The sequence below is a fragment of the Aotus nancymaae genome, unplaced genomic scaffold, assembly GCF_030222135.1.
Source record: "Aotus nancymaae isolate 86718 unplaced genomic scaffold, 86718_ANA_hifiasm-v0.15.2.pri h1tg000020l, whole genome shotgun sequence".
NCBI classification, from domain to species: Eukaryota; Metazoa; Chordata; class Mammalia; order Primates; family Aotidae; genus Aotus; species Aotus nancymaae.
Genome location: NW_026988432.1, coordinates 58,480,785 through 58,508,489, shown reverse-complemented (window position 1 = coordinate 58,508,489; position 27,705 = coordinate 58,480,785). Strand labels below are relative to the sequence as shown.

Here is a 27,705-nt window from a genome sequence, read left to right as displayed (position 1 = left end):
TACAGGAAACTATATTTTATCTAGTGTGTAATTGTCATTATTACAGAAAAGGAAATTGTGGGAATGTCTCAATACTTAAATTGTTAATTTCTTTCATTGATTATAAAATTTGTTTTAAAATCAGATACAGAAAGAGAACAAAAATCAATGCAGCCATGGCTTATATATAAAAAATTGTTTTTTAAAATATAGTTTACTTTCTTGTTCTGTTTAATTAGGCATGCAGATGGAAACGTGATCCCTATTCCAGACCACAAATTAATTGTCAGCGTGCCCTGTACTCTTCACTCACATAAGCCACCGCTTGCTGGTATGTTTTTATAAAATAGAATTGTTGCCACTTTTGTCAAATTTGAAAAAAGACTACATTTAGTATTTGAATGGCCTACAGATTCAGAAATTAAGTCAGATGTGGCTTGTTAATGCGTATTCTAAAGCTTTATAACAGAATTTATCTCTATGAAATAGAGAATAGTTTTATGTTACTCAGCTTTTCCAGTTATGCCATTTTTTCAGATTCCCCTTGCTATAAGTTGCTTCCCATCACTGGCTGACACAATGAATGCTGGTAGGCACCTGAGGATGTAGTTCAGCTAGGCCCTTTATTTTACTACCAGGGCTCTATTCCTTGATTGTTCTAAAACCAGGAACTCAGAATAGTAGTCAGAGAGATAGAAGTCCCTTGATATTTGGTTAGCGACTCTCAGTTTTACATTTTTTAAGAGGTAGTGTTACTTTCCTGGAACATTGACAGGTAATTGCTGTAGCCTGCAATTCTCACTAGTCTTAATGCTTTAGTATAATGAACGAACATGAGTTTGAATCCTGGCTCTAGGAGTTGGGCAAGTCATTCAAATCTTTTTCTTTATCAAAGTCCTCATTTAAAGAGGGAATAATGATATTTATTATTTTAGAGGTGTGAGGAGTAGTTATAATATATTTAAAGTTCTGTAGCATGTGGTAGAAGCTCAGTGAAGGCTAAATTTTTCAAGTCAGAGTATAAAAACATAGAAATGTAAGTCCTTGAGAGGTAGTGAATTTGATATTCAAAGTTCACTTTTCAAAGAATTTCTTCAGGAAAACGTATTTTATTAGTTTGGTAATTTCTGCCAGTAACAACAACGACAAAACTCCTGCAAGTTGCCGCTCAGGAGTACTACAGGCAGCTTATGTTAGCTTGCAGAATATGAGGCAGTTCATAAACTGGGATATGTAGAAAGTGAGTACAAATTCCCAAGGGAATTCTTATTGCTAGCACTCAGGATTTTTGTTACCTTAAGTTGCTTATGCAGAAGGGTCCTTTTGAAAAAAAATTTTTTTTTAAGACAGAGTCTCAGTCTGTCACATACAATACCTGATCTTGGCTCATTGCAGCCCCTGCCTCCTGAGTTCAAGTGATTCTTCTGCCTCAGCCTTCCTAGTGGCTGGGCCTACAGACATGTGCCACTATACCCGGCTAATTTTTGTATTTTTAGTGGAGATGAGGTTTCGTCATGTTGGCCAGGCTGGTCTTGAACTCCTAAGCTCAGGTGATCTGTCCGCCTCGGCTTCCTGAAGTGCTGCGATTATAGGCTTGAGCCACCATGCCCGGCCTCCAGAAGGGTCTTTATAGTATTACTTCATTTGAGACATATACAAATGTCTACCTGATGATCTATTCTTTGACTAAGAAGGATTTCAGTGAATAATTGGTTGCCTTACACTTTGGACTGTCATAGACCTTTAATGCTTTAATATATAACTCAAATGAAAAGTGAGATTGCATTGTTCCTCGTGAAAAAAAAATTACACTTGGCACTAGTAATACCTGATTATATATGTATATGTATTCCTCTCATTTGAATTTTCTTTATCATTTGGTAGCAAAGCTTAATTTAGTATTTGTCTCAACTCTTATTTTTTTCTTTTAAAAATTCAAAAGCTAAGGCCGTAAACTTTTTATTCTGAGATGATAGTAAACTAGATATAATTCCGTTAAAATATAATAAAGTTATATTAAAGATGAGCCTGAGGAGACAGGTTTTAAAATTGTGAATAAAAGTGAGTCTTGCCCCAAAGTATTACAGCTTCTATCTTTGAAATGCAGTTCTGCCACATTCCCAGTAGAGAGCAGCACAAACACATTTTTAGGATTGAAAACATTTAAGAACAAAAGTTAGATTCTGGAGGAAAAATCTGAATAATTCCATATATCTATACTCATGTTTTGGTTAAGTAGTGATAGACAGGAAATATTATAATATTTTGTTTTTGCATTCATGTTACTATGTGTATTTTTAATAGAGTTCATGTTACTCTATGTATTTCAGAAAGCATCTCTCAGATTTCTGCAGTATATTTTACCCTGAAATCATAACTCTAGGGGTTTGGGATGATATATATTCTGTATATAATGCTTACAACTTTTACATTTAAATGTTCTTAAACTGTTTTATACAAATTCATAAAATGAAATGTTTTCTCTTTTGTATCTATCTAGAAACACCCCGATATTTGTTTTAAAGTTTAATTGGTTATTTCTGCTGCAAAATGTAGACGACCACATTGGTAGCATATGCCATTTCAAAATGATACATTTGCATAAGTTTGAAATTTTTTCCGATAGATTGAAAGATAAGCTATTAATAGCTATGGTTTACAATCTAACATCATTATAAATTTATATTGTTTGAAAGGTAGGAAAATCATGAAATAAAAGTATTTAAATCCAAATTTTAGCTTTCACGTTTTACCTTAGTGGAATTTCTACTTCTTTTTACTGCTTTACTTACTAACAGTCTCCATCTGAAGAGTGAAGTTTAGTTGATGGAATTATATGCACTGCTTGGGCCACTTCTCTCTTACTCCTGCCCCACACTTTTAAAGCAAAAAGGAAATGACTAGCTGTGCACAGAATACATCCTCTCCATTGGTTAAAGTGTGTTTTACCAACTCCAGATGTTATGTAATTGTTGAAGTTTATGTGTCATACTCATGCTTAAATTTATACATTCACATTTCTAAATTAATATTTAAAAATCAGAATAATATTTTCATTAATTTGCCTTTATTTTATGTTATTTTGAAATAAAATAATTGTAGTTAACATTATAAAAACACAACTTAATATTCTGTCTGTTGTTCTTTTTTTTTTTTTTTTTTTTTTGAGATGGAGTTTCGCTCGTTACCCAGGCTGGAGTGCAATGGCGCGATCTCGGCTCACCGCAACCTCCGCCTCCCAGGTTCAGGCAATTCTCCTGCCTCAGCCTCCTGAGTAGCTGGGATTACAGGCACGCGCCACCATGCCCAGCTAATTGTTGTTCTTAACTAGAAAGGAAAAGAACCATGCAAAAATTTATGACATTGAGAAAACAGGATGGTAATAAATGGGTTTAGGTTGTGTGTATTTTTCCACTCCATCTAAGTACCTGGCCATCATTTTCTATTAGATTGTGAACACTCATAAAACATACATATTCTGCTTCCTTTGTTAAGTCCTATAACACTGATTATAGTGGGGGCTCAGGAGAGGAAACATTTTTGAGTGACTGACTCCAGTTTAAATTTCTAAAATAGGGTTGCTAACATCTTCATACCAAAAATCTGAAGAAATGAAACAAATAAAACCTTGCTTCAGTGTAACCTTAGACCACATTAAAAGTGAATTGAGACCGGTAAGGCATTGCATTCATAAGGAGAAAATGGAAAAGTGATGTAAAGTTATTGTCCTCTAAGATTCTAGGGAAATCTTTCTCTTTCAAGGTTAGTAGCATTTAATTTATATACTTACGAAAGGGCTAGAAGTCTTCATGCCAGCATCTCCTAGAAGCCATCAAAGCCCAAATTTGAGTTCACTTGAATTACAGACAATGAAACCTTTTAATTCTTCTTTGATTTTTGCTAAACAGGACCAGTACTTTCTGACAGATGAACAAGTATTTTGCTGTGAGAGCAACTGAAGAACATGATGAAACCTAAAATGTTTGATGTATTCTCTTTTAAACTTTATCTGTCTCTAGTATTCCTAAGGAACCCACATCATTCCTGAAGGAAATTTGATAGGTTTCTTCCAAGCTTAATCGTACATAGCAGTTATGAACTGTATTTTACCTTTTCTAGTGATTTTTCTTATCTGAATTTTATACCAAATTCCTCGTATGTGGTTAGCATGGCTAACCAGCAGCATGATTAAGATTAAATTGATTTAAGTATTGGTCATCCAACTGAGTGAACATGTGGTTTTCAAAAAGTTTCTGTGTTCTTCTTTTCTCTGTTTTAGTGTAGGTAACAGCTCTTTAGCCTATAGTTCTTTCCCCAACAAAATACAATGTGCAATAGTATTAATACATTGAATAATACAGGGAATACTTAACGTGGAAATACTATGTTGAACTTTTAGGTTAAAAGAAGGATCTATAATTTGAAAATGAAGAAATGTTCTTAGTACTACCAACTTGCTGCTAAGGGGGCTAGTTATTTAAATGTTAGTTATTTGTTCTCAATATTTCTGTCTCTATCCAGCTCTTCATTTATTATTATTTTATTAAATTTTACATTGCAGAGACTTTTATCTTATTTTTAAAAAAATGGATTGTTTTTGAATTTTTTTAAGAGTTCTTTTTCATGCATGGATTATATTTATTAAAAATAAATTAGCCGGGCACGGCAGCTCACAGCTGTAATCTTAGCACTTTGAGAGGCTGAGGTGGGTGGACTGCCTCAGCTCAGGAGTTCAAGACCAACCTGGGCGACACGGTGAAACCCTGTCTCTACTAAAATACAAAAAAAGTAGCTGGGTGTGGCACTGTGTACCTGTAATCCCAGTTACTTGGGAGGCTGAGACCGGAGAATCCTTGAACCGGGGAGGCGGAGGCTGCAGTGAGCCGAGATTGCACCATTGCACTCCAGTGTGGGCAACAGTGTGAGACTCTGTCTCAAGAAAAATAAAAAAATAAAAAAATAAAATAAATAAATTAGGTTAGTATTCAGGAGATATGTCGGCAGTATTGGAAAACTTGAAAAGTCACCTATGTAGGTGGTAAAGTCCTCATTTCTCATCTACAAATGAAAACCAGTAAATCAGGACTATGGAAGTTCAGATGGTATTGTTCCCAATCTCAAAGGCCCTTTATTTTAAATGGCTTTCTAACTATAAATAGTAAAGCCTGTGATGAAATCCTTGAAATTAATTTGCTGTTTATAAGAAAAAAATGAAACATCTCTCTTCTTCTAATCTTAACTGCTAAAAGGAAATGGATTCTTTCCTTAATAATAATTTTTATGTTTTTTCTTTTTTTTTTTTTTAACAGAGGTTTTAAAAGACTACATCAAGCCAGATGGAGAATATTTGGAATTGTTTGCTCGAAATTTACAGCCAGGTTGGACTAGTTGGGGCAATGAAGTTCTCAAATTTCAGCATATGGATTACTTTATTGCTCTGGAGTCTGGAAGCTGACTATGATCTTGTTTAAGGAAGTGGTTTCTTCATTGTTTCCTCACCACTTTTCCATTCATTCTAACTCATTTTTTATTTTGTTACCAACCCATATGCTTAGAATATAAACAGGACTTGGTTTTTCAGTAAGGGACCAGAAGTGACTAGCCTTTATGTAATTTTGAGATGGATTTTACTTGAGTTGCACTAATCTTCTACATTATTCTAGATCATACAAATTAAGTGGTAAGCAGTTATAAAGATGGCAAGACCATGCTATTGAAAAAGTTCAGAAAACATACACCGTGGACCAGAGATCATAACTGTATCTATGGATGTGTTTTGTGTGGCCTATATGGTATTGTAAAATACATTTAGAACCATCATTCTAAAAAATGGGAATATTTCACATAAAAGTCTAGATTTCTACTTCTTTGTAAACATCAGAGGCTCTGGCTACACCGAGGCCTCTGTTCTTTCTTGGCATTAGTCTGCAAGACCTAGTAGTGGTGGCTCCCTTGGGAGGAGCCTTGTGCTCTCCCCTTTACTACAGTACCACTGCCGCCGTGCTGCTCACTTACATCATCCACTTGGCCCTTGTATGACCTGAATTTGCAACCTCTGCTGTACTATTATATTCTGGAAAAAATATTCAAAGACCTGCCAAGTACTGCATTAGTATACTGAGTTTATACACCATTTTTGTAGGGGTTTAAATTGCATTCAGGGTCACCTTCCAAGCACTTCTTGGTTGTGCTTGCTTTTCTAGGAGAAAATGAAAAGATATTCTTTATAATAAACGTGTCAGCAAAAGCTGTGATTGTGAGAAGAATATTTATAGATTTTCTACAAATAATTTGTCTACCAAGTAAAATAATTTGACTGAAATAATTCTTTGAAATGCATATTGATTTGTTATGTATTAACTTTTTAAAAATAGAGGTATAATTTTCACAAAATAAAATTCTCCAATTTTCGGTGTTGAATTCAGTGGTTTTGAAAACATATATGGCTGTCTGTCTGCCACAGTGATCGTGACACAGAACATTTTCTTCACCTCAAAAACTTCTCATTTGTCCTTTTGCAGTCAATCCCCTCCTCCTGTCCTTGGCCCCTGGCAAACAGTGGTTTGCTTTCTATCATTAGTTCTGCTGTTTGAGAATTTCATATAAATGGAATCATGCAATGTTTCATCTATGTGCCTGGCTTCTTTCACTTAGTATTTTGAGAAAAGCATTTATAGTATTTACAGATTGTCGATAAATATTTATCCAAGTAAAATGTTAGGCTGAAATGATTCTTTGACAAGCTTGCCAATTTACTGATTTTGTCAAGGAAAAATATGTTATTTTTGAAGTTTGTTCATCCTTTGAGTGCGTGAGTATAGTATCAGAGGCTTAATTTTGTGTTTATGGATCTATTCTAACTTGTTATTTAAAATGAAAAAGGTATTAAACTTGAAGCAACTTCTCATGATCTCATTTGAATTCTTTTCAGCTTTGTTTAGTATTGATGGATTTTATATCGTTGTAGGAACATTTTATCCTTACCAAGTTTTTGAACTTTTATTTTTGCATTATAAATACTGGTACTAAAAGAGAAAAAGAGAGAATCTTAATTCAGTAAGTTTGTTATTCACGTTGCAGGAGTTACTAGTTTTAGCTGTGCTCAGAAGTTGTAAAACCTCTGGACCTTGTTTTAACACCAATTTAATTATTGGGCTCCATTTTAAATGAAGGATGAGTCTGCAAATTTTAGCAATAACATACCTTGTGAGAACAAAAATGAAGGAGTATGAACAGCAAACTTTGACCTCATTACTACAGTTGATAAAGCCAACTGACCTGTTGGACTTACATATTTTAGAGCATTTTCATTCAGAGCTTTGTATATTATCTTTATAACTTGTAAGAATTTTGTGGTTTTTTTTTTTTTCTATCACATTCTTTTTATAGACTTATGGCCTTTTAGGACTCTTGGTAATAATGCTTAGGCAAAGGGATGGAGCCAACATTTGTTGAGTAGTAAATGTTACTCTGTGCAATGCTTTTTACTTATTGCGTTTAATCCTTACATAATCCTGAGAGATAGATACAACCTTCATTTAATAGTTGAGAAAGCTGAAGCCCAGGGGACTATTTTGTCTGTAAACACACAGTAAGTGTTGAAACTAGGTTACAGTTTCTGACTCTATAGCCCCTGTTGTATTCTATGTAAAAACATGGATAACTGAGCAAATGACTAAGGATTTCTCAAGTGATGTCATTACACTCCAGCTTTCCCCCTCGAGCTCTAGAGTTGGGTTTGATTGGATTACTAGAGGCATGGAATCACAGTGGACATCCCAGGGAAACCACACACAAAAAGCCTCCCAGCCATTTTGCCACTATGTGCTTAACTGCTAACACCACTCAGGAAAGTGTGGGGTGGGAATCGTGTCTCCTAATACCATATCCTTGGAATTCTTGGCCTTTCTCTTGAGACTCTTTCACCCTTCTACATGGGATCCAGTAGAGTAAAATAATAGACCACAAAACACACAAAATGACAACTACTCTTGGAAGCAGATTCTCTTTAAAAAACTTGATCTTTTTTATCACTTGTCCTCCTTTCTTGTTCAGCCTTTATTTATACCCTCTGGTCAAAGTTTGACCCAGGTTTTCTTTTCTCTTGGCCACTGTAGACACGAGGTCTTTTTTGTACCTAAGGCAGTAAGGTCAGTGTGGCGCAGTAAGTTCAGTTTGGCACAGTCGGTGCAATCTAAAGCCAACTTGAGTACGTTTGAACCAAACCGGCTTTTGACTTTGAGCAAGTTAATTAAATCTTTAGGCATTGGTGTCCGTTCATGCATATGGGCAATAGAAATACTACCTCATAGAGTTGTTACGAGGATTAAATGAGTTGACACATGCAAGGCACTTGTAACAGTACTTGGAATATTTTAAGCACTCCAAAAATGTGACAACTTTTTTTTTTTTTTAAATTTCAGGTCAAAAAGTTATTATCACAGTCTAAACTCTCATTCAGGGAACATACTGGAAATTAAATGTTAGTTCCATCCCTTTGGCCATGCATTATTAAACTGCCCATAGAGTTTTTCTGTCTAAACATCCTTTTTTTTTTTTTTTAAAATCTGTTTCTTGTTCATAACCTGCACCTGATTTCATACATGGAGAAGCTCTGTGGTCCTGCCTAAGAAACAAATTAAACAAGGGCCACATGCAGCTTTGGGCTTCATGTCTTGACTGCCTCCTGCCATGTTGACTAAGTTGTATAGCTACTCTGCATTGCTCTTTGTTGACTCTCATAGGTGCTAAATTGGTTGCCTTTCTGATATTTTTTCTATGTTGAGAGACTTCAGGCCCATGCCACATAAATTTGGTTTAAAACAGATGTGTTACACTTTGCTGCAGGTGTTAGGAAGTTGATCTTTATTTGCCACTCAGGGGATTTTCCAGTTGATAAGGCACAGAGCAAGTAAAGAAGGCCTATTTCTTAAGACTGTCTGAAAGGCACCAATGGAATAGGTTTCTTCTCTTGAATGCCAACCTTTGAGGGAGGCCAACATCACCATGGGCCAGTGGCCTTCTTGGAGGAGGATGTAATACAGACAGCCTAGTCCATGACACTGGGGATATAAATCCAGATCTAGATCTGGGCCTAGCTTTAGTTCTGCCTTTGCTCTGTCCTTGCTGCAGGCTCTCTCTACCTTGTCCTGTTCTAGTCCTCATGATGCAAACTCATTCTCACAAAAGAATTGTAGGCCCCCAAATCTCAGACTTACTACCCAAGAGACACATATCTTCTGAGCATTTTAATGTATTCAGCTTCAGGCAGATGCTGGCTTTTCTCCTGACATGATTGAGAGGATTATAATCATGTCAAGGGACCTTCCCTTCCTGAAGATGCCCGATTTACCTCATTTGATTCATGTCATGCACCACTGGCCTACCATACCTTGGTAAGCAGCACAGCACTGTTGACACCATTCTGTGGTTACTAGAGTTCTTTCACTTTAATTGTTTCACTTTATCTTCAAGACAATCTTACGAAGGTATAAGCATAATGAGAGAATAAGTTCATAGAGGCTACTCGTAAGGTTAATAACCAAGACTTGAATTCTATTCTGGTTCCTAAGTTAAGGCACTTTATGTTATATCATGTTTGCTAATGAACTTGAGATCTTAATAATAGGCCCATCAGCTACTAATCAGAGGGTTCATTATATGGCCTGGAGCATATTTAGAATGGTTCATATGTAATTACCCAAACATACCTTTCTCATTATACCACATCATCAGTCTTGTGCTATTAGCATAGTATTTTTTGTTAGAGATTTTAGTGACATTGATTGAACTGATAGTCTCAGTCAACTCAGAGTCACTCTGAATCTGATGGGCTGCTAAACCCTTTGACATAAGCCATAAGCACTTTTACCATGCCACTGTATTTTAACAACTCAATCAGATTAGCCATTTTAAGCTCACATTTTAAGGAAGTTATTCTGCAAAATACTCACCTGGATTTGAGGATATAGGGTAGTTAGAAAAGGGAATAATTAAGGTAAGTACAAGTGCAAATAATTTATGCTGATTTGATACCAGTATTTGGATATATGGACCAACTCATAACTCCAGATGGGCTCTTAATTAAATTCACAGCTCTGTTGATCAATCTGCACTAGCTTGAAAATAAGTCAGAACTACCATGATAATTCCACAACCAGCCTTTTCCCCCTAAATATTCTTAGGGGGTTAACCTAGACCTCTTGGGGCATCTGTAAACTTGAGTGGGTCCTTAGATTTTTCAGTATCCATCCAAGTCCCTGGAGCCATATATAAACACGTTGATATCTAGTAGTGGAGAACATGAGGAAAACTCATTGATTTTCTCAGATGAGATGTTGGAGATGTTGGCCTAGTTGTTAGGTAACTGTGACAATGGGATACCTTTGGATGACAGCTAAGGCAAATAGAGTGGTTGCAGTATTAAAACTGTTTTTAGTCAATATCATTAAGGAAAAACATGGTTCCCCACTGCCTTTTAAACTGCTACTCCCAATACTATCCACATGTACCCTGAATGTTAATCAGACTGGACCATTTGCTGTTACGTGATTGAGGCCTCTGCTTTTGCTCATGGTACTTCCTCTGCCAGGAAAAAACTAGCTAGACTTTGGGATCAGCTGGGTCTACATGTTGAGTCTTGATGTATTTTCGCTTCTGAGTGACTTTGAACAATTAGTTGAACTATCTTATCGTGAACTTACTTTTCTAAGGAATGAGAAGGCTAATTTTTGGACCTTATAGAATTATTTTGAGGATGAAATGAAATAACTGAATGTGTGCAGCATAGGACCTAATAACCTAGCAGGTGTTCCATATATACTCATTTAAAAAAAAATTTACAGTCTTCCTGGCAACACCTCTAATTTCATGATCCACTTAAAAAAAAAACAACCCTTATTTTGGACTAGCTTTAGGTTTATAGAAAATATGCAAAAATATCAAAGAGTTTCTAAATTATTTTTCATCTCTGTAACCTCTGTGAAACCTCCTATTTTATAGTCAGAAGTAATTATTCTCAAAGTGAGCATTTTGCATGCTTCTTGTAGAACATTTAGAATAAATTTATATCTATAGCATTGATACTACATCTATACTTCTCTCTTCCTTTCATTTCCCTTCCCTCCCTTCCTTCCTTTTTTCTTTCCTTAATTAATTAGCCAGGCATGGAGGCATGCGCCTATAGTCTCAGCTACTTGGAGGCTGAGGCAGAAGAATCTCTTGAACTTGGGATGCGGAGGTTACAGTGAGCCGACATAGTGCCACTGCATTCCAGCCTGGGAGACAGAGTGAGATTCCATCTCAAAAAAAAATTAACGGAGATAGGACTAATTATTAGTTTTTCCTTATTCCAGTGAAGGGTAGCAGAATATGCATCCCAAAATATGCCACTTTGGCATGAGGATTATTTTGAACTAAAGGCAATTGAGACAAAGCAGGTATAAGAAAATCTCTCTGTCCCTCAGCCACCTATTTACCTAAAAGCAGGACAAAAATTGACAACGGTTTCCCTTCCCTCTCTAAAAGGAAAGACAAATGTTTCACCAGACTATAGACCCTTAGCCCAGAGACAGCCCCAGAGGAATTTACATGATAAACTTTATTCACTAGCTGGTTATTTAAAAATTTTTATTTTTTAAAATTGACAGATAACATTGTATGTTTTTATCCTCTTGCCATAAAAATGATAACTATGTGAGGTACTGTATTTTTTTAATTAGCTAGATTTAACCATTCTGCCTTTACCGTTAGTTTCCCATTTATTTGCCTTTCCACAATTTCCTGCTTTGTGAGTCTCAAGGTCCTTTTCCTTTGTCTTTTCACTTGTCTAAAAATGTATCATTCTTTGTGGAAGATGCTGATACGGTTTGGCTCTGTGTCCTCACCCGAATCTCACCTTGAATTGTAATCCCCATAGTCCCCAGGTGTCAAGGGTAGGACCAGGTGGAGGTAATTGAATCATGAGCATGGTATCTCCCATACTGTTCTCGTGATAATGAGTGAGTCTAATGAGACCTGATGGTTTTATAAGCCTGGCATTTCTCCTGCTTTCACTCATTCTGTCTCCCACAGTCCTGTGAAGAGGTACTGTCCACCATGACTGTAAGTTTCTTGAAGCCTCCCAAGCCATGTGGAGCTGTGAGTCAATTAAATCTCTTTTCTTTATATATTTCCCAGTCTCAGGCATTTCTTCATAGCAGTGTGAGAATGGATTAATACAGATGCTGTATAAGCCAGGGTTCTAAGCTACCTCTTTGAGGATTTCTCATTACCTGGTTATCTCCTGTGTATGAGATATACATGTTAATAAGCTTCTGTTTGTTTTTCTCTTGTTAATCTGTCTTTTGTTATGGGGTCTCAGCCAAGAACTTAAAGAGGCAGGGGGAAAATTATGTTTTCCTCCCCTACACAACATACCTGGAACTGCCAATATTTAATCAATGAATGAACTGACTCTTGGCCTTCAAGTATCCTGTAAAAAACTAGTAGAGCATAACAAATCATGGAATACAGTCAAACACTAAGAGTTGTGAAACAGATGGAAAGCAATGCAGAAGTTTAGAGAAGCACGTCACTTAGAGATTGCTAAGCAATATGAGAAAAGGAGAGTGGGAACTGTGTCTTGATTAATTTTCATTTATTTCCTAACTCTAGGCAGTAGTCCTAATGTAGTTACTAGGAAGTAGGCAGCTAAAATATGCTGGTTCAGAAAGTTACAAAAGAAGAATTTTATTCTCTAGATTGTACAATTAAAAAAATTTGTTTCCTGGAAATTTAGAAGCTATTAATGCATACAATTTATTTTGTCAATATAACAGAAATAGAGATTAAATTAAGTGAGGATTTTTTTTACCTGCTTGTCTGCATTCTCCACTTTTTGAATGAAACTGGTATTTGGGTTTCTTCTCTACAGTCATCTAGGAGGCTTATTTTTTAAAATTATTTTTACAGAGGTATAATTGATACATAATAAGTTGCACATATTTAAAATGTACATTTTAATGAATGCTACTTATGTCTATGCCCTGTGAAACCACCATCATAGACAAAATAAACATCACCACTCAAAATTTTCTGATGACCCTTTATAATCCATCTTTCCCAAGTTGCTCCCCATCCCATCTCTAGGAAATCACTGATCTGCTTTCTGTGCTAGAGTTTTGTGCATTTTCTAGGATTTTACATAGATGAAATTATACAGCATGCAACCTTTTTTTTAGGGTCTAACTTCTTACAATCAGCCTAATTATTTTTAGATTTTCTATTTTGTTTTGTGTATAAATAATTCATCCCTCTTTATTGCTGAGTAGTATTCAATTGTATGGATGGGCCACACTTTATCTATTCATGCAGGGGTCTTCTCTTGCTGATATAACAAATCACCACAATCAAAATAGCTTAAAACAGCACCTATTAGTAGCTCACAGTTTTTAGGTCAGAAGTCCTAAAAGAAAGAGCTTCTACACAGCAAAAGAAACCATCATCAGAGTGAACAGGCAACCTACACTTTGGTTGTAGAAATGGGAAAATTTTTTTGCAATTTATTCATCTGACTGAAGGCTAATATCCAGAATCTACAAAGAACTTAAACAAATTTACAAGAAAAAAAAACCAACCCCATCAAAAAGTGAGTGAAGGATATGACCAGACACTTCTCAAAAGTGACATTTATGCAGCCAACGGACATATGAAAAAATGCTCATCATCACTGGTCATTAGAGAAATGCAAATCAAAACCACAATGAGATGCCACTCATGCCAGTTAGAATGGCATTCATTAAAAAGTCAGGAAACAACAGATGCTGGAGAGCATGTAGAGAAATAGGAAAGCTTTTACACTGTTGGTGGGAGTGTAAATTAGTTCAACCATTGTGGAAGACAGAGTGGTGATTCCTCAAGGATTTAGAACTAGAAATACCATTTGACCCAGTAATCCCATTACTGAGTATACACTCAAATGATTATAAATCACTCTACTGTAAAGACATATGTACACATATGTTTATTGTGACACTGCTCACAATAGCAAAGACTTGGAACCAATACAAATGCCCATCAATAATAGACTAGATAAAGAAAATGTGGCACATATATACCATGGAATACTATGCAGCCATAAAAAAGGATAAGTTCATGTCCTTTGTAGGGACATGGATGAAGCTGGAAACCATCATTCTCGGCAAACTAACACAAGAACAGAAAACCAAACACCACACGTTCTCACTCATAGGTGGGAGTTGAACAATGAGAACACATGGACACAGGGAGGGGAACATCACATACTGAGGCCTGTTAGGGGTGGACAGTAGGAGGAGGGATAGCATTAGGAGGAGTATTTAATGTAGATGATGGGTAGATGGGTGCAGCAAACCACCATGGCATGTGTATACCTGTGTAACAAACCTGCACGTTCTGCACATGTACCCCAGAACTTAAAGTATATATATATGTAAAATGACAAAACAAAAAGATTTATATAACTCATGCTTTAATGGTAGTTATGATGAGTACCATAAAAAAGCAGCCCAGGCCGGGCGTGGCGTCTCACACTTGTAATCCCAGTAATTTGGGAGGCTGAGGTGGGCGGATCACCTGAGGTCAGGAGTTTGAGACCAGCCTGACCAAATGGTGAAACCCTATCTCTACTAAAAATACAAAATTATCTGGGCATGATGGTGCATGCCTGTAATCCCAGCTACTCGGGAGGCTGAGGCAGGAGAATCGCTTGAACCTGGTGGGCGGAGGTTGCAGTGAGCCAAGATCATGCCATTGCACTCCAGCCTGGGCTATAAGCATTAAACTCTGTCTCAAAAAAAAAAGGCAGCACAGAGGTTAGAGAGGAGAGGAGGGGTCTGACCTCATCAGGAGATCAAAGGCGGCCTCCTGCAGGTGGGGAGTGAGATCAATGCCCATCAGGCGGCTTTCCTCTCAGGCTCAAGCAAACATGTGGACTCTGGAAACAGGATAGGGCACGCCCAGCTCTGGCATGCTCAGGGGGACATGAGGCTGGGACAAAGCACTCTGGCAGGCCAGCATCAAGAGCTGCCCTCCTGGCCACCCAGGATTTGTCCCCTTGGTCCCCTCCTCCCCAGGTGACAGCTCAGGTGTCGCAGAATGAGACTTACATGGAACGGGACCTGGCCTGGCTCAGATGCTTCATGCCCCACAGGAGCCAACAGCTCCTGCGGCAGCAGTCTAGGGACTTAGTGTAATGAGAGCACAGACAAGTCCAAAGCTATGGCCTCCAATCAGGTATGCAGTCAATGGACACAACTTCCAGCCCACATGCAATTTGGAGTCTTTTTCTTTTTTTTTTTTGAGATGGGGGTCTCACTTTGTCACACAGGCTGAAGTACAGTGGTACAATCTCAGCTCACTGCAACCTCTCCCTCCTGGGTTCAAGTGGTTCTCCTGCCTCAGCTTCCTGAGTAGCTGAGATTACAGGCACTTGCCACCATGCCTGGCTAATTTTTGTAGTTTTAGTAGAGATGGGGTTTCATCATGTTGGCCAGGCTGGTCTTAAACTCCTGACCTCAAGTGATCCTCCCATGTGAAAATGACCCCTAGGCTGGGTGCAGTGGCTCATGCCTGTAATGTCAGCCTCCCAAAGTGCTGAGATTACAGGCTTGAGCCACTGCACCCAGCCTAGGGGTCATTTTCACCACCAGCAGTATTGTCTGGGAACACAGCTGACTGGCCACCTTATCAGAAGTATAACCCTTTATCCTCAAGAGGGAAAGACTGTAAGTTAAAATTAGGCTCAAACATTAAAATTAGATTAGGAGGAGTGGACATGGTGTCTAGGCAGTGAAAACAAATGCAAAGACCCCGAGGTGGGTGGGTTCCCAGAGTGTTTGAGGAACAGAAAGGAGGCCTGTGTGGCGGGAGGGGAGTGAGCATGGAAGGACGTGTGTGTGAGAGCTGATGAGGCCAGAGAAGTCCCAGGAACAGATCTCACAAGATCTTACAGAAATAATTGAGGAGGTGAGGCAGATCACTTGAAGCCAGGAGTTCCAGACCAGCCTGGCCACATGGCGAAACCTTGTCTCTACTAAAAATACAAAAATTAGCTGGGCATGGTGAAGTGTGACTGTAGTCCCAGCTACTCAGGAGGCTGAGGCAGGAAAATCGCTTGAACCTGGGAGGCGGAGGTTGCAGTGAGCCGAGATTGCACCACTGCACTCCAGCCTGGGCAACAGAGCGAGACTCTGTCTCAAAAAAATGAATACATATAAATAAATAGAAATAACAAAGGAAGTGAGAATGTAAATGTATTGTGAGTGACTTTTTTTTTTTTTTTTTGAGATGGAGTTTTACTCTTGTTACCCAGGCTGGAGTGCAATGGCACGATCTCGGTTCACTGCAACCTTCACCTCCTGGGTTCAGGCAATTCTCCTGCTTCAGCCTCCTGGGTAGTTGGAATTACAGGTGCACATCACCATGCCTGGCTAATTTTTGTGTATTTGTAGTAGCTGGGGTTTTCTTGCTTCCTTTGACTCCTGGGGAAACCAAGGCTCAGAGAGGCCCCTTGTTTCAAGGACACACAGATGATCTGGTCCAAATGGCGATGCTCCTACTGCCACATCACGATGACTTCTGCATCTGCTGCTCTGACATCTGGTCATAAACACTCTAATTTTATTTCCTTTTTTAATTTAAAAAATTTGTATTTTTAAATTTTAGGAATATATATTATATATGTACATATATGATTTTATTTTTTAATTTTAGGTGTATCATATATGTGCATATATGTGTGTTTGTGTGTGTGCTTATACATATACATATATTTTGAGACAGAGTCTTGCTCTGTCACCCAGGCTGGTTGTGGAGTTGCATGATCTCGGCTCACTGCAACCTCCGCCTCCTGGGTTCAAGCAATTCTCTTGCCTCAGCGTTCCGAGTAGCTGGGATTACAGGTATATGCCACAAAGTCTGGCTAATTTTTGTATTTTTAGTAGAGGTGGGTTTTACCATGTTGGCCAGGCTGGTCTCTGACTCCTGACCTTAGGGGATCCACCCGCCTCAGTCTCCCAAAGTGCTGAAATTACGAGTGTGAGCCACCGTGTTCTGCCCAGAGCCCTAGTTTCAAATAGCCAATTCCTCTACTGGATTTTTTACTCTTCTAGGTTTTTTTGGTGTTATTTTTTTTTTGGCAGATAGGAAACCATTGGATGTTCCAATGACAATATGGCCCATCTTCCCTAAACTGACACTGTCTTCCCCACTTTCTATGAGAAACTTTGTTCCGCATTTGCCTGAGATGACCTTGGGCTCTGCACTCCCCAGCTGCGTGGCCCCGAGGCCGTCATTCCCTTCTCCTAGCCTTAGTTTCCCTCCTCTTTGAAATGGCCTATTAGAATCCATCACATGGCTGAGCTTGGCTCAAGCCTGCAATCCCAGCACTTTGGGAGGCTGAGGCGGAAAGATCACTTGGGCCTTGGAGTTTGAGACCAGCCTTGGGAACATAGTAAGACTTCATCTCTATTTAAAAAAAGAAAAAAGAATCCCTCACTGTGCCCTGTTGTGAGAATCCAATGGGACAGGTGTGTAAGTGCCTGGCACAGTGCCTGGCACATGCTTGGAACCCCAGAGTGTAAATGGTCCCAGTATTATTGTTTCTATACTGTGTCCCAAAAAGCTGACTTAGGTCAACTGTGGGAGCACAGCCTTGCAGAAATTACTGAATAACCTGTGGAATTTCCCCTTGGTTACAAAGGTTACTCTTTTAAAAATGCTATCCTTGGTCAGGCGCTGTGGCTCACACCTGTAATCCCAACACTTGGGAGGCCAAGGCGGGTGGACTACTTGAGGTCAGGCATTCGAGACCAGCCTGGCCAACATGGTAAAACCCTGTCTGTACTAAAAATAAAAAAATCAACTGGGCGTGGTGGCACATGCCTGTAATCCCAGCTGCTTGGGAGGCTGAGGCACGAGAATCACCTGAACCGGGAGTTGGAGGTTGCAGTGAGCCAAGATCGTGCCACTGCACTCCAGTCTGGGCGACAGAGCAAGCCTCTCAGAATAAATAAATAAAATAAACAAACAAACAAAAATAAAAACTTTGTCCTTAAGGACAGGATGATGTTTCTCTACCTTCTTCTTTAGGGGCAGGATGGAGTAACCACTGGACACCAGAAATGATCTGTGAGTTCAGATGTGGTGGCTCACGCCTATAATCCCAGCGCTTTAGGAGGCTGAGGTCAGAGAATTGCTCAAACCCAGGAGTTTAAGATCAGCCTGGGCAACAAAGAACAATCTTTTCTCCACAAAAATAAAATAATAAAGTAAAATATCTGCAACCTGCTACAGCCTGGTCATTGCTGTCAAGATAACCCCTCTCCCTGAAGCCTTGGCTAAACACCGTTGAGGCCAGTGACCCTCAACAGGTGGGCCATTTTGTCCTACTCGCCCACAAGGGACACGTGGTAATATCGGGAGACATTTTGGGTTACTGCAATTGGATGGTATGCTACTGGCATCTATGAGTGGAAGCCAGAGATGCTGTTTCACACCCTCCAGCAAACAGGACACCCCTGTCCTCCCAACAAACAGTCATCTGGCCACAGTGTTACTAAAACTGAGGTTGAGAAAAGTTGGTCTAGACTACCTGTTTTTTCCTTTACAGATAAAATGACCCATCATGTCTCCTAATAAAGAAATGCTGCTTCCAGCTGGACACATTGGCTCACACCTGTAATCTCAGCACTCTGGGAGGCCGAGGCAGGTGGATCACCTGAGGTCAGGAGTTCAAGACCAGCCTGGCCAACATGGTGAAACCCAGTCTCTACTAAAAATACAAATATTAGCTGGGTGTAGTGGCACACACCTATAATCCCAGCTACATGAGAAACTGAGGTAGGAGTATCGCTTGAACCTGGGAGGCAGAGGTTGCTGTGAACTGAGATCATGCCACTGCACTCCAACCTGGGCAACAGAGCAAGCCTCTCAAAAAAAAAAAAAAAAAAAGGCTGCTTCCCAGATTAGGCAACAGAAATAACAGAAATATGGGTGGGTGTGCAGAATGAGTGTGTAAACATAGATGCCTAGGAATGAGGGGAGGGTGAGTACATGAGATGAGGGAGGCGTGCATGTAGGGGAATGTGTGCACACAGGAGTGTCTCTGCCCAGGTTGTGTGTGTGTGCATGTATGCATGTGCTTGTGTGATGTGTGAATCGATGCATTAAGTGTGTGCCCCGTGTGCAAGTGGAGCATGTGATGTGCGTGTGTAAGACAACAGGAAACCGTGTTGATGAGAAATGTATGGAATGACAGGTACTTACAGGTGTGAGAGTGGATTTTGTGTCTCTAGAGTGTAAGTGACTGGCTGTGTGTGTTGCTGAGTTGAGAATAAATCATATGTGGAAACGGGAGGAGGAAGGATGGGACCCAGGGCCTGAGCCAGCATTTTGGTTTCCAGGGTGGCCCACGCCCCCACTTACCCCTCCAGAGGCCTGCTGGGCGGCGCTGGTAGCTGGCAAGACAAAGCAGAGAAGCCAGTACCCAAACAGCACTCCAGATGACTGGACTCCCTTCTTCCTCTCAGTGTGAATCAGGAACACTGCGAAGCTCTGGGCGGGAAAGTCAGGACAGGCCCCTTAGGGGAGGGCGGGAGGCGGGGGAGCCTCTTCTCCTCCCCTTGTTTTCCACTGTGGCAGGCAAAGCAGCAGCTGGGAGCAAGCCCGGCTCCAGACGGAAGCCATCCTTACCATTGTGGTGAGCCACACCGTAGGATGAATGAGGAATTCCGGGGCCTCGGGCTTTCCCTGCCGGATTTTCCAAAGAGCGACAGCCACGCCGGAGGTACACAGGACCATGAGGGCGAACCCAAGCACCTGGGGAGACAGGCTTAGATAAGCTTGGGGGGCAATAAGAGAGGTCACAGAAAACGAATTCGCGACCCCACGTTCAGTTGGGAGCTGGTTCTGGGACATCGCAGCTGGGGCCCTGTCATGAACCGATATCACCAGCTAGCAATGTGCCAACGTAAACAATGTGTAAAGGGCATTGCAGGTCAGTCCTGACGTGTGACTGTCTTGTAAATAATGCACAGCAAGGCCTTGAGCCAACTGAGTGTTTTCCAACGTGCAGGGAGTGCTCCAGTCATGCACATGTGAGACAACTGTGGGTGTGAAGAAACAGCAGGAGATGAAATGTACTCACTGGGTAAAGAACTATCCTCTCTCCAAGTTATTTTCAGTCCCTGCTATGAAATCAAGGAGAAGCTCTCTGTTGGGGCAGTAAGTCACTAGGGTCTCTCTAATATAGATGGGTTTCCCTGCTGAATGAAAGAAAGGAAGAAAGTGAGAGAACACGTACACACCAGAGGGAAGGCCAGAGCTAAGGCGCGTTGGAGGAGCTGCTCAAAGAACCTCAGTTTAAAGCAGAGGCTGGAAAACTATCAATCACTGAGGAAAAATAAAAACCATAATATGTCATGACAGGTGAAAATTACATGAAATCCAAGTTTCAGTGACTACAAAAAATTTTATTGAAACACAGTTAGCCGGGTGCAGTGGCTCACACCTGTAATCCCAGCATTTTGGGAGGCTGAGGCAGGCAGATCACCTGAGGTCAGGAGTTGGAGACCAGCCTGGCCAACATGGTGAAACCCCGTCTCTACTAAAAATACAAAAAATAGTGAGGTGTGCTGCTGGGCACCTGAAATCCCAGCTACTTGGGAGGCTGAAACAGGAGAATCACTTGAACCCAGGAAGTGGAGGTTGCAGTGAGCCAAGATCATGCCATTGCACTCCAACCTGGGTGACAAGAGTGAAACTCCATCTCAAAAAAAAAGAGTAAGAAAGAAACACAGTTATGACTGTTGTCTCTGGTTGTGACTACAGCGCTCATGCTGCAGTGGCAGAGCTGAGTGTTTGGAAGGAAGCCTGCCTGGCTGACAAGGTCTCAAGTACTATGTGATGCTCGGCTCCTTAAGTTCGCCAACCCCTGGGTTGGTCGTGGGTGATGATGCAAACATTAACACAATGGCAGAAGAAGGAATGAACTCTGAAGAACATTCTTTAGAGCCTACAAGAATGGAGGAGAAGAGGATGGATGAGCAGGAAGGCTCACACTTGGAATGCCAGTGCCTATGCAGCACACTGAAGTAAATACGTATCACTTACGAAACTGTTCTATAACACAGCCAGTGGGAAACATAAAAATCAATGCATGACGTTTAAAAGGCTCATCCTAATGTGGTCCTGAAATCAACTTGTGGATCCGAGAGTCTACATGGTACGTTTTGGAAAATGCCAGGCTATGGTAGTTATCAACTGTCTGGGAACATGGGAATGTGTGTGTGTGTTTGTGCAAGCATGGATTTTTGGAATTACAAAGTCTGTTTGGGAGAACTGTGTCCCACCGAGTTGACCTCTGACGCCTCTCTAATATTGCTCTGTTTGATTAACAGAGTCCCTCCTACATCCTGATAGGAGGAGTCTACTTTAGGACTCCACCAGGTTCCAGCCTGTCCCCTGCTTCCCCCACCATTGCCTGGTTCCAGGCTCCCAGGGATGGCAGGTACCATCTTGGCTTTGAAGAGTGGGGACATCCGTAGGTAGCCCCGGCCATGGTGGTGGATGAAGAGGAGGTAGATGGGGCCGAGGACCCAGAGGTACATGGGTGGCACCCACACTCCTGCTGTTCTCAGGAAGCACAGGCTCAGCAGACTGGTGGCGGCAGGTTCAGGCTCTGTCTGGTTCCAGACCTGAGGGAACACCAGGAGGACTCTTAGGAATGTAGAGGGCAGGGGTCCCCAGCTCTAACATTTATACAGAAATGTACCAAGCACTCTTTGGAATACCTAATAATTCTCAACTCCTTTCAGCCTGACATCAACCTTAGGTAGATGCAATTATCATATTGATTTGCAGATGAAGAAGCCGAGGACCAGAGAGGTTGAGTAGCTTGGCTAACTTTACCCAGCTGAGAAGTGGAAGGGCTGGGATTTGAACCCAGGGAACTGGGCTCTGGGGTCTAGGAGACCTGGGCTCCATAATTATTGCTAGGCATGGACTGTCAGTTTATCCTTATAGCAACTCTAGGACATAGGCCATACTGTCCCCATTTCAGAGACCAGCAGAATGAGGCACCAAGAGGGGAACTGCCTCCCTCAGGGCCACACAAATGGGAAGTAGCAGAGCTGACTCTGACCCAGGCTTATCTGACCCCAAAGCTTGTCCGACTGGTGATCCTGATGTGATTTATTTTTATTATTATTTATGTTTTAGAGACAGAGTCTCACTCTGTTGCCCAGGCTGCAGTGGCACAATCAAAGCTCACTAAAGCTTTGAACTCCTGGGCTCAATCAATCCTCTCACCTTGGCCTCCCAGAGTGCTGGGATTACAGGCATAAGCCCCCTCACCTGGCCTGGCTAATTTTTTTTTTTTTTATGTTTTGTAGAGATAGAGGTCTCACTACGTTGCCCACACTGGTCTGGAACTCCAGGCCTCAAGCAATCCTCCTGACTCAGCCTCCTAAGTGCTGGGATTACAGGCAATGAGCCACTGTGCCCAGCTTCATCTGTTGTTTTTATCTCAGCAGTTCTGCTGGTCCTATCTAACTTTGGAGGAAATTTGAAGTTTAGTGGACGTGGCCTCTCCACTTCTCTCTCCGCTGTCTTTTTTATTTTCCCTGGTTTCACAATCCACTGGCTGTGCAAAGGTTAACCTCTGTGCCTCAGTTTCCTTCCCTGCAAAAGGGGGATGAGACTCTACTTCTATGAATTGTATTAAATGGATTAGCAGCAGCAAAGTTCACAGCACTGTGGCACCATGTTGGGCACAAGGCTAGGCACAGAGGATCCCTCAATTCATACCAGCCTATTGCTTCACCTCCCTGGCCCTCAGAATGCTGGGAGCTTGCAACCCCCACCCCAACCCCCACCGCCCGATGAACTCCACTCTCTGGAATACTTTGCTAAGAGCAATGGGAAAAGAAACCAGAGAGGTAAGTGCTCTCTGGGGGGGGACCCACTAGCTTTACGCAAATAAGGGTCAAAGCCCCTAGAAGCTGGGCGGTCTGGTAGCCCCTTAAACAGAGCTGGAGTATCGGGGGCCGGCTTGGTGAAAGGGGTCCAACCCGTGCAGTTAGGGGACTGGAGTAATTCTCCTCGCTTCTGGGTCCAGGAATTTGGGGGTCTCTCCTCTCCCCAGTATCGCAGCCCGAGAGATCTGCAGCCAAACCAAGCCTGGAAAAGGAGAGTGGGGCGCGATGTGAGGGGCACTCACCTCCTACCCCACGCAGGGCTCGCCAGGCGCGGCCATTGGCGCCTCAGTTGTCCTGGGTCCCAGCGTCTGTCTGTAGGTCGGTGTCTGAACAGAGTTCTCCGCTGTGCTCCTGCCAGGGAAGGGGCGGGGCTGGGCAGTTCCGGCTGAAATTGGAGCTCGGAGATCAGAAGGCCCCGGGCAAGGTCCAGCTGCCCGGTGGGGGTGGAGCCACAAGGGGTGAAAACAGGTAGGGGCGGGAGGGGGGCGCGCTCGGGGAGCTGGAGCAGGCACCTGGGTGGGGGATCCCGGAACCCCTGAAAGTTCAGTGACACGTCCTTAGTTTCCTCTTCCCCCTGCAACAAGAATCACTCCAAACTTCCCAAACACTTTGGACCCAGCAATTCCAGTTTCTCCGGATGAGAGAACTCAAAGGTCTGTGATCTTGTTCAGAATATCCAGTGGGGGAGAAGATACTATTCCTCCCAATATTGCAGGGCATGTACACCCCCCTGTGATATTGTTTGTTGTATTCAGGGAGGGAGAGTATAATATTCCTCCCAATGTCACAGGGAGTGTACACCCCCAAATGATATTGTTCATAATACTGAGGGGAGGAGGAGATGATATTCCTCCCAATATCACAAGAAGTGCACACCCTTCTTGGATCCTTTTCATAATATCCAGGAAGGGAGAGGATGATATTCCTCCCAATATTGCAGGAGTTGTACACCCCCAGTGATATTGTTCGTAATATCCAGGGTGGAAGAGGATAATATTGCTTTTCATATTACAGTGGGTGTACACCCCCCTGCAATATTGTTTGTAACATCAGGGTGGGGCGGGAAGAGGCTATTAGTCCCATATCGCAGGGGTATACACCCCTGTGATACTGTCCACAACATCCAGGGGAAAAGAGGATGACATTACTGCCCATATCACGGGCGGTGTACACCCTCCTTCGATATTGTTCATAATATCCGGGAGGGGAGAGGATGATGTTACTCCCCATATCGCAGGGGTGGACAAGCTGTGATACTGTTTGTAACATTCAGTGGGGGAGAGGATGATGTTAGTCCGAATATCACAGATTGTGGACAGCCCCCTGCGATATTGTTCATAATATCCAGGGGGAAAGAGGATGATGTTACTCCACACATTGCAGGGGTGTACGCCCTCCTGCGATAGTGTTCATAATATCTGGTGGGGGAGAGAATAATGTTACTCCTCATATCACAGAACGTGTACACCCCTCTGCGATATTGTTCATAATATTTGCGGGGGGGGGGGAAGGATGATGTTACTTTTCATATCACAGGGGGTGTACACCCCTGCAATATGGGAATATACACCCATATTGTGATATGGTGTACACCCCCTGCAATATTGTTCATAATATTCAGGAAGGGAGAAAATGATGTTACTTCCCATATCGTGTTCACACCTCTGCAATATTGTTCATAATATTCATGGGGCAAGAGGATGGTATTACTTGCCACATTGCAGAGGGCATACACCCTCCTGGGAAATTGTTTGTAACATGCAGGGGATGACAGGACATTTTTCCCAATATCGTAAATGTAAGGCCGGTTGCCTCGCCGGGGGCTCGGACACACCCCCTTCCCTCTCCGGGGGCTCGGACACACCCCCTCCCCTCACGGGGACCTCGGACATGCCCCCCTCCCCTAGCGGGGCCCTCGGACACGCCCCCCTCCCTCACGGGGACCTCGGGCATGCCCCCTTCCCTCGCCGGGAGCTCAGACATGCCCCCTTCCCTCTCCGGGGGCTCGGACACACCCTCTCCCCTCGCGGGGACCTCGGACATGCCCCCCTCCCTCACGGGGACCTCAGGCATGCCCCCTTCCCTCGCTGGGAGCTCGGACATGCCCCCTTCCCTCTCCGGGGGCTCGGACACACCCCCTCCCCTCGCGGGGACCTCAGACACGCCCCCCTCCCCTAGCGGGGCCCTCGGACACGCCCCCCTCCCTCGCGGGGACCACGGGCATGCCCCCTTCCCTCGCCGGGAGCTCGGACACACCCCCTTCCCTCTCCGGGAGCTTGGACACACCTCCCCCTGACCCCGCCACCCGGGAGCCTGGGAAAAAAGCCCCATCAGGACCTACCTGATACCATTTTGTCCCATCCAGGCCCCACTCCCTACCTACTATTTTGTCCTATCCAGGTCCCACTCCGTGCCTGCTATTTTGTTTTCTGCAGGCCCCACCCTGTGCCTGCCATTTTGTCTTCCTGCCTACTATTTTGTCCTATCTGGGCCCCACTCCCTGCCTACTATTTTGTCCTATCTGGGCCCCACTCCCCTCCATTTTGTTCCATCCGGGTCCCACTCCCCTCCATTTTTGTCCCACTCACCTTGGGCACAGCCAATCAAACGCCTCCACTCCCTATAAAACTCCGTGCCTGAGCGGAGTCCGCGTGACTTCTCCGGCCCCTCCTGTCCAGACGGCAGAACCTCACCCGGGAGCCTGAATAAATTCCTTTGCATTGGATTATCTTCATGCTGGCCTCAGTTTCTTCATTTTAAACACGGCAAGAACCCAAGAACAAACCTTACAGTAAACACCCTGTGTGTACAACCCCCCGTGATATTGTTCATAATATCCAGCAGAAGACAGGATGATATTACTCTGCGTATGGAAGGGATGTACACTCCCCTGTGATACTTTTCATCATATCCAGTGTGGGAAAGGATGATACAACTTCCAATATGGCAGGGGGTGTAAACTCCACTGTAATATGGTTCATAATATTTAGGGGGAAAGAGGATATTATTACTTCCAATGTCGCAGGGGTTGTACACCCACCTTGTGATATTGTTTGTGATATCCACGAGGTGAGAGGATGATATTACTCCTAATATCACGAAGAACGTACACCCCCTGGTTTTGGGGGGCACACAGCAACATATTCAAGCTTATGTACGTGGCATTTGAGGTCAGGGCATTGAAAAATAATGAGGCACTGTGTGTATGTTATTTGTGCATGAGAATGAAACAAATTTTGTAGCCTGGGCACTTAAGCTATCAGCCTAATTTGAGAAGAGAAACATTGATATGAAATGTAAGAGAGAATTCCTTCTAAGGACCATGTTATTATCCAATCAATTTCTTTAAAAGAAGGAGAGGCTGGGCAAGGTGGCTTACACCTGTAATCCCAGCACTTGAGGAAGGGAGTTGGAGACCAGTCTGGTCAACATAGTGAAACCCTCATCTCTACTAAAAACACAAAAAATAGCTTGGCCTTGTGGTTCATTATCCCAGCTACTCAGGAGGCTGAGGCTGGAGAATCACTTGAAGCCGGGAGATGCAAGTTGCGGTGAACTAAGATCATACCACTACACTCTGGCTGGGCAGCAGAGTAAGACCCTGTCTCAAAAAACAGAAATAACAACAATAATAATAAAAACCATATTCCTTTTTCACTTTAAGTAGTATCCTTGCTTACAAAAGTATGCTCTACATTAAGACTCTGTCTTAAAAAACAGAAATAAAAAGAAGCCCACATTACTTTTTAACTTTAAGTATCCTTGCTTACAAAATTATGGTCTAAAGACCAGCAGCACTGGAATCACTAGGAAACTTGTTAGAAATCCTGAATCATGGCTGGGCATGGTGGCTCATGACTGTAATCCCAGCACTTTGGGAGGCCAAGGCAGCTGGATCACAAGGTCAGGTGTTTGAGACCAGCCTAACCAACATGGTGAAACCCCATCTCTACTAAAAATACAAAAATGAGCTGGGTGTGGTGGCACATGCCTGTAATCCCAGTTACTCAGGAGGCTGAGGCAGGAGAAATGCTTGAACCCAGGAGATGCAGGTGGCAGTGAGCTGAGATCCCACTACTGCAGTCCAGCCTGGGTGACAAGAGCAAGACTCTGTTTCCAGAAAAAAGAAAAGAAAAAAACATATTTGGGCTGGGTGCAGTGGCTCATGCTGTAATCTCTGCATTTTCAGTGGCCAAGATGAGAAAATCACTTGAGCCCAGGAGTTTGAGACCAGCCTGAGCAACATAGTGAGACCCCATCTCTATTAATTTAATTAATTAATTAATTACTTAATTTTTGAGACAGAGTGTCTCTCTGTCATCCAGGCTGGAGTGCAGTGGCATGATCTCAGCTCACTACAACCTCTGCCTCCCCAGTTCAAGCGATTCTCCTGTCTCAGCCTCCTGAGTAGCTGGGATTACAAGTGCATGCCACCATACACAGCTAATTTTTGTATTTTTAATAGAGACACGGTTGCATGATGTTGGTCAGGCTGGTCTTGAACTCCTGACCTAGTGATCCACCCACCTCAGCCTCCCAAAATGTTGAGATTATAGATGTGAGCCACTTCACCCAGCCCTCTATGAATCTAAACATAAATAAAAGAAAACATTTGTTAGGTATGTAGTAGCTAACACAAAGGTATCTGAACATAAAATTAAGAAACAGCATATTAAATCCAGAAGTATAGTAAAAAACACAAAATAAAACAGCAAAGTGGCCGGGCCCCCCT

The 27,705-nt window shown here is 42.3% G+C and overlaps 2 protein-coding genes across 6 annotated transcripts in view; one reads left to right on the top strand and one right to left on the bottom strand.

Moving 5' to 3' along the window:
• METTL4 (methyltransferase 4, N6-adenosine) overlaps positions 1 to 6,889 on the top strand; it is a 33,442-nt gene extending 26,553 nt beyond the window's left edge. For 3 of the 4 annotated variants that reach the window (XM_064379362.1, XM_064379363.1, XM_064379361.1), the window contains exons 8-9: positions 219 to 310; positions 3,149 to 5,278. In XM_064379362.1, coding sequence (XP_064235432.1) covers positions 219 to 310; positions 3,149 to 3,306 — 250 coding nt within the window. In that variant the 3' untranslated portion in view covers positions 3,307 to 5,278. The other variant, XM_012446873.3, reaches the window with a different exon arrangement.
• LOC105709388 (ATP-binding cassette sub-family C member 6-like) overlaps positions 1 to 23,302 on the bottom strand; it is a 35,783-nt gene extending 12,481 nt beyond the window's left edge. The window contains exons 1-4 of one of the 2 annotated variants that reach the window (XM_064379365.1): positions 23,216 to 23,302; positions 21,510 to 21,692; positions 19,690 to 19,815; positions 19,423 to 19,551 (exon numbers count right to left, since the gene is read on the bottom strand). In XM_064379365.1, the coding sequence (XP_064235435.1) occupies positions 19,423 to 19,551; positions 19,690 to 19,815; positions 21,510 to 21,605 (351 nt within the window). In that variant the 5' untranslated portion in view covers positions 21,606 to 21,692; positions 23,216 to 23,302. Of the gene's footprint in view, positions 1 to 16,264; positions 19,552 to 19,689; positions 19,816 to 21,509; positions 21,693 to 23,215 lie in introns of those variants that run through there. The other variant, XM_064379364.1, reaches the window with a different exon arrangement.
• Between the last annotated feature and the right edge of the window lie 4,403 nt (positions 23,303 to 27,705).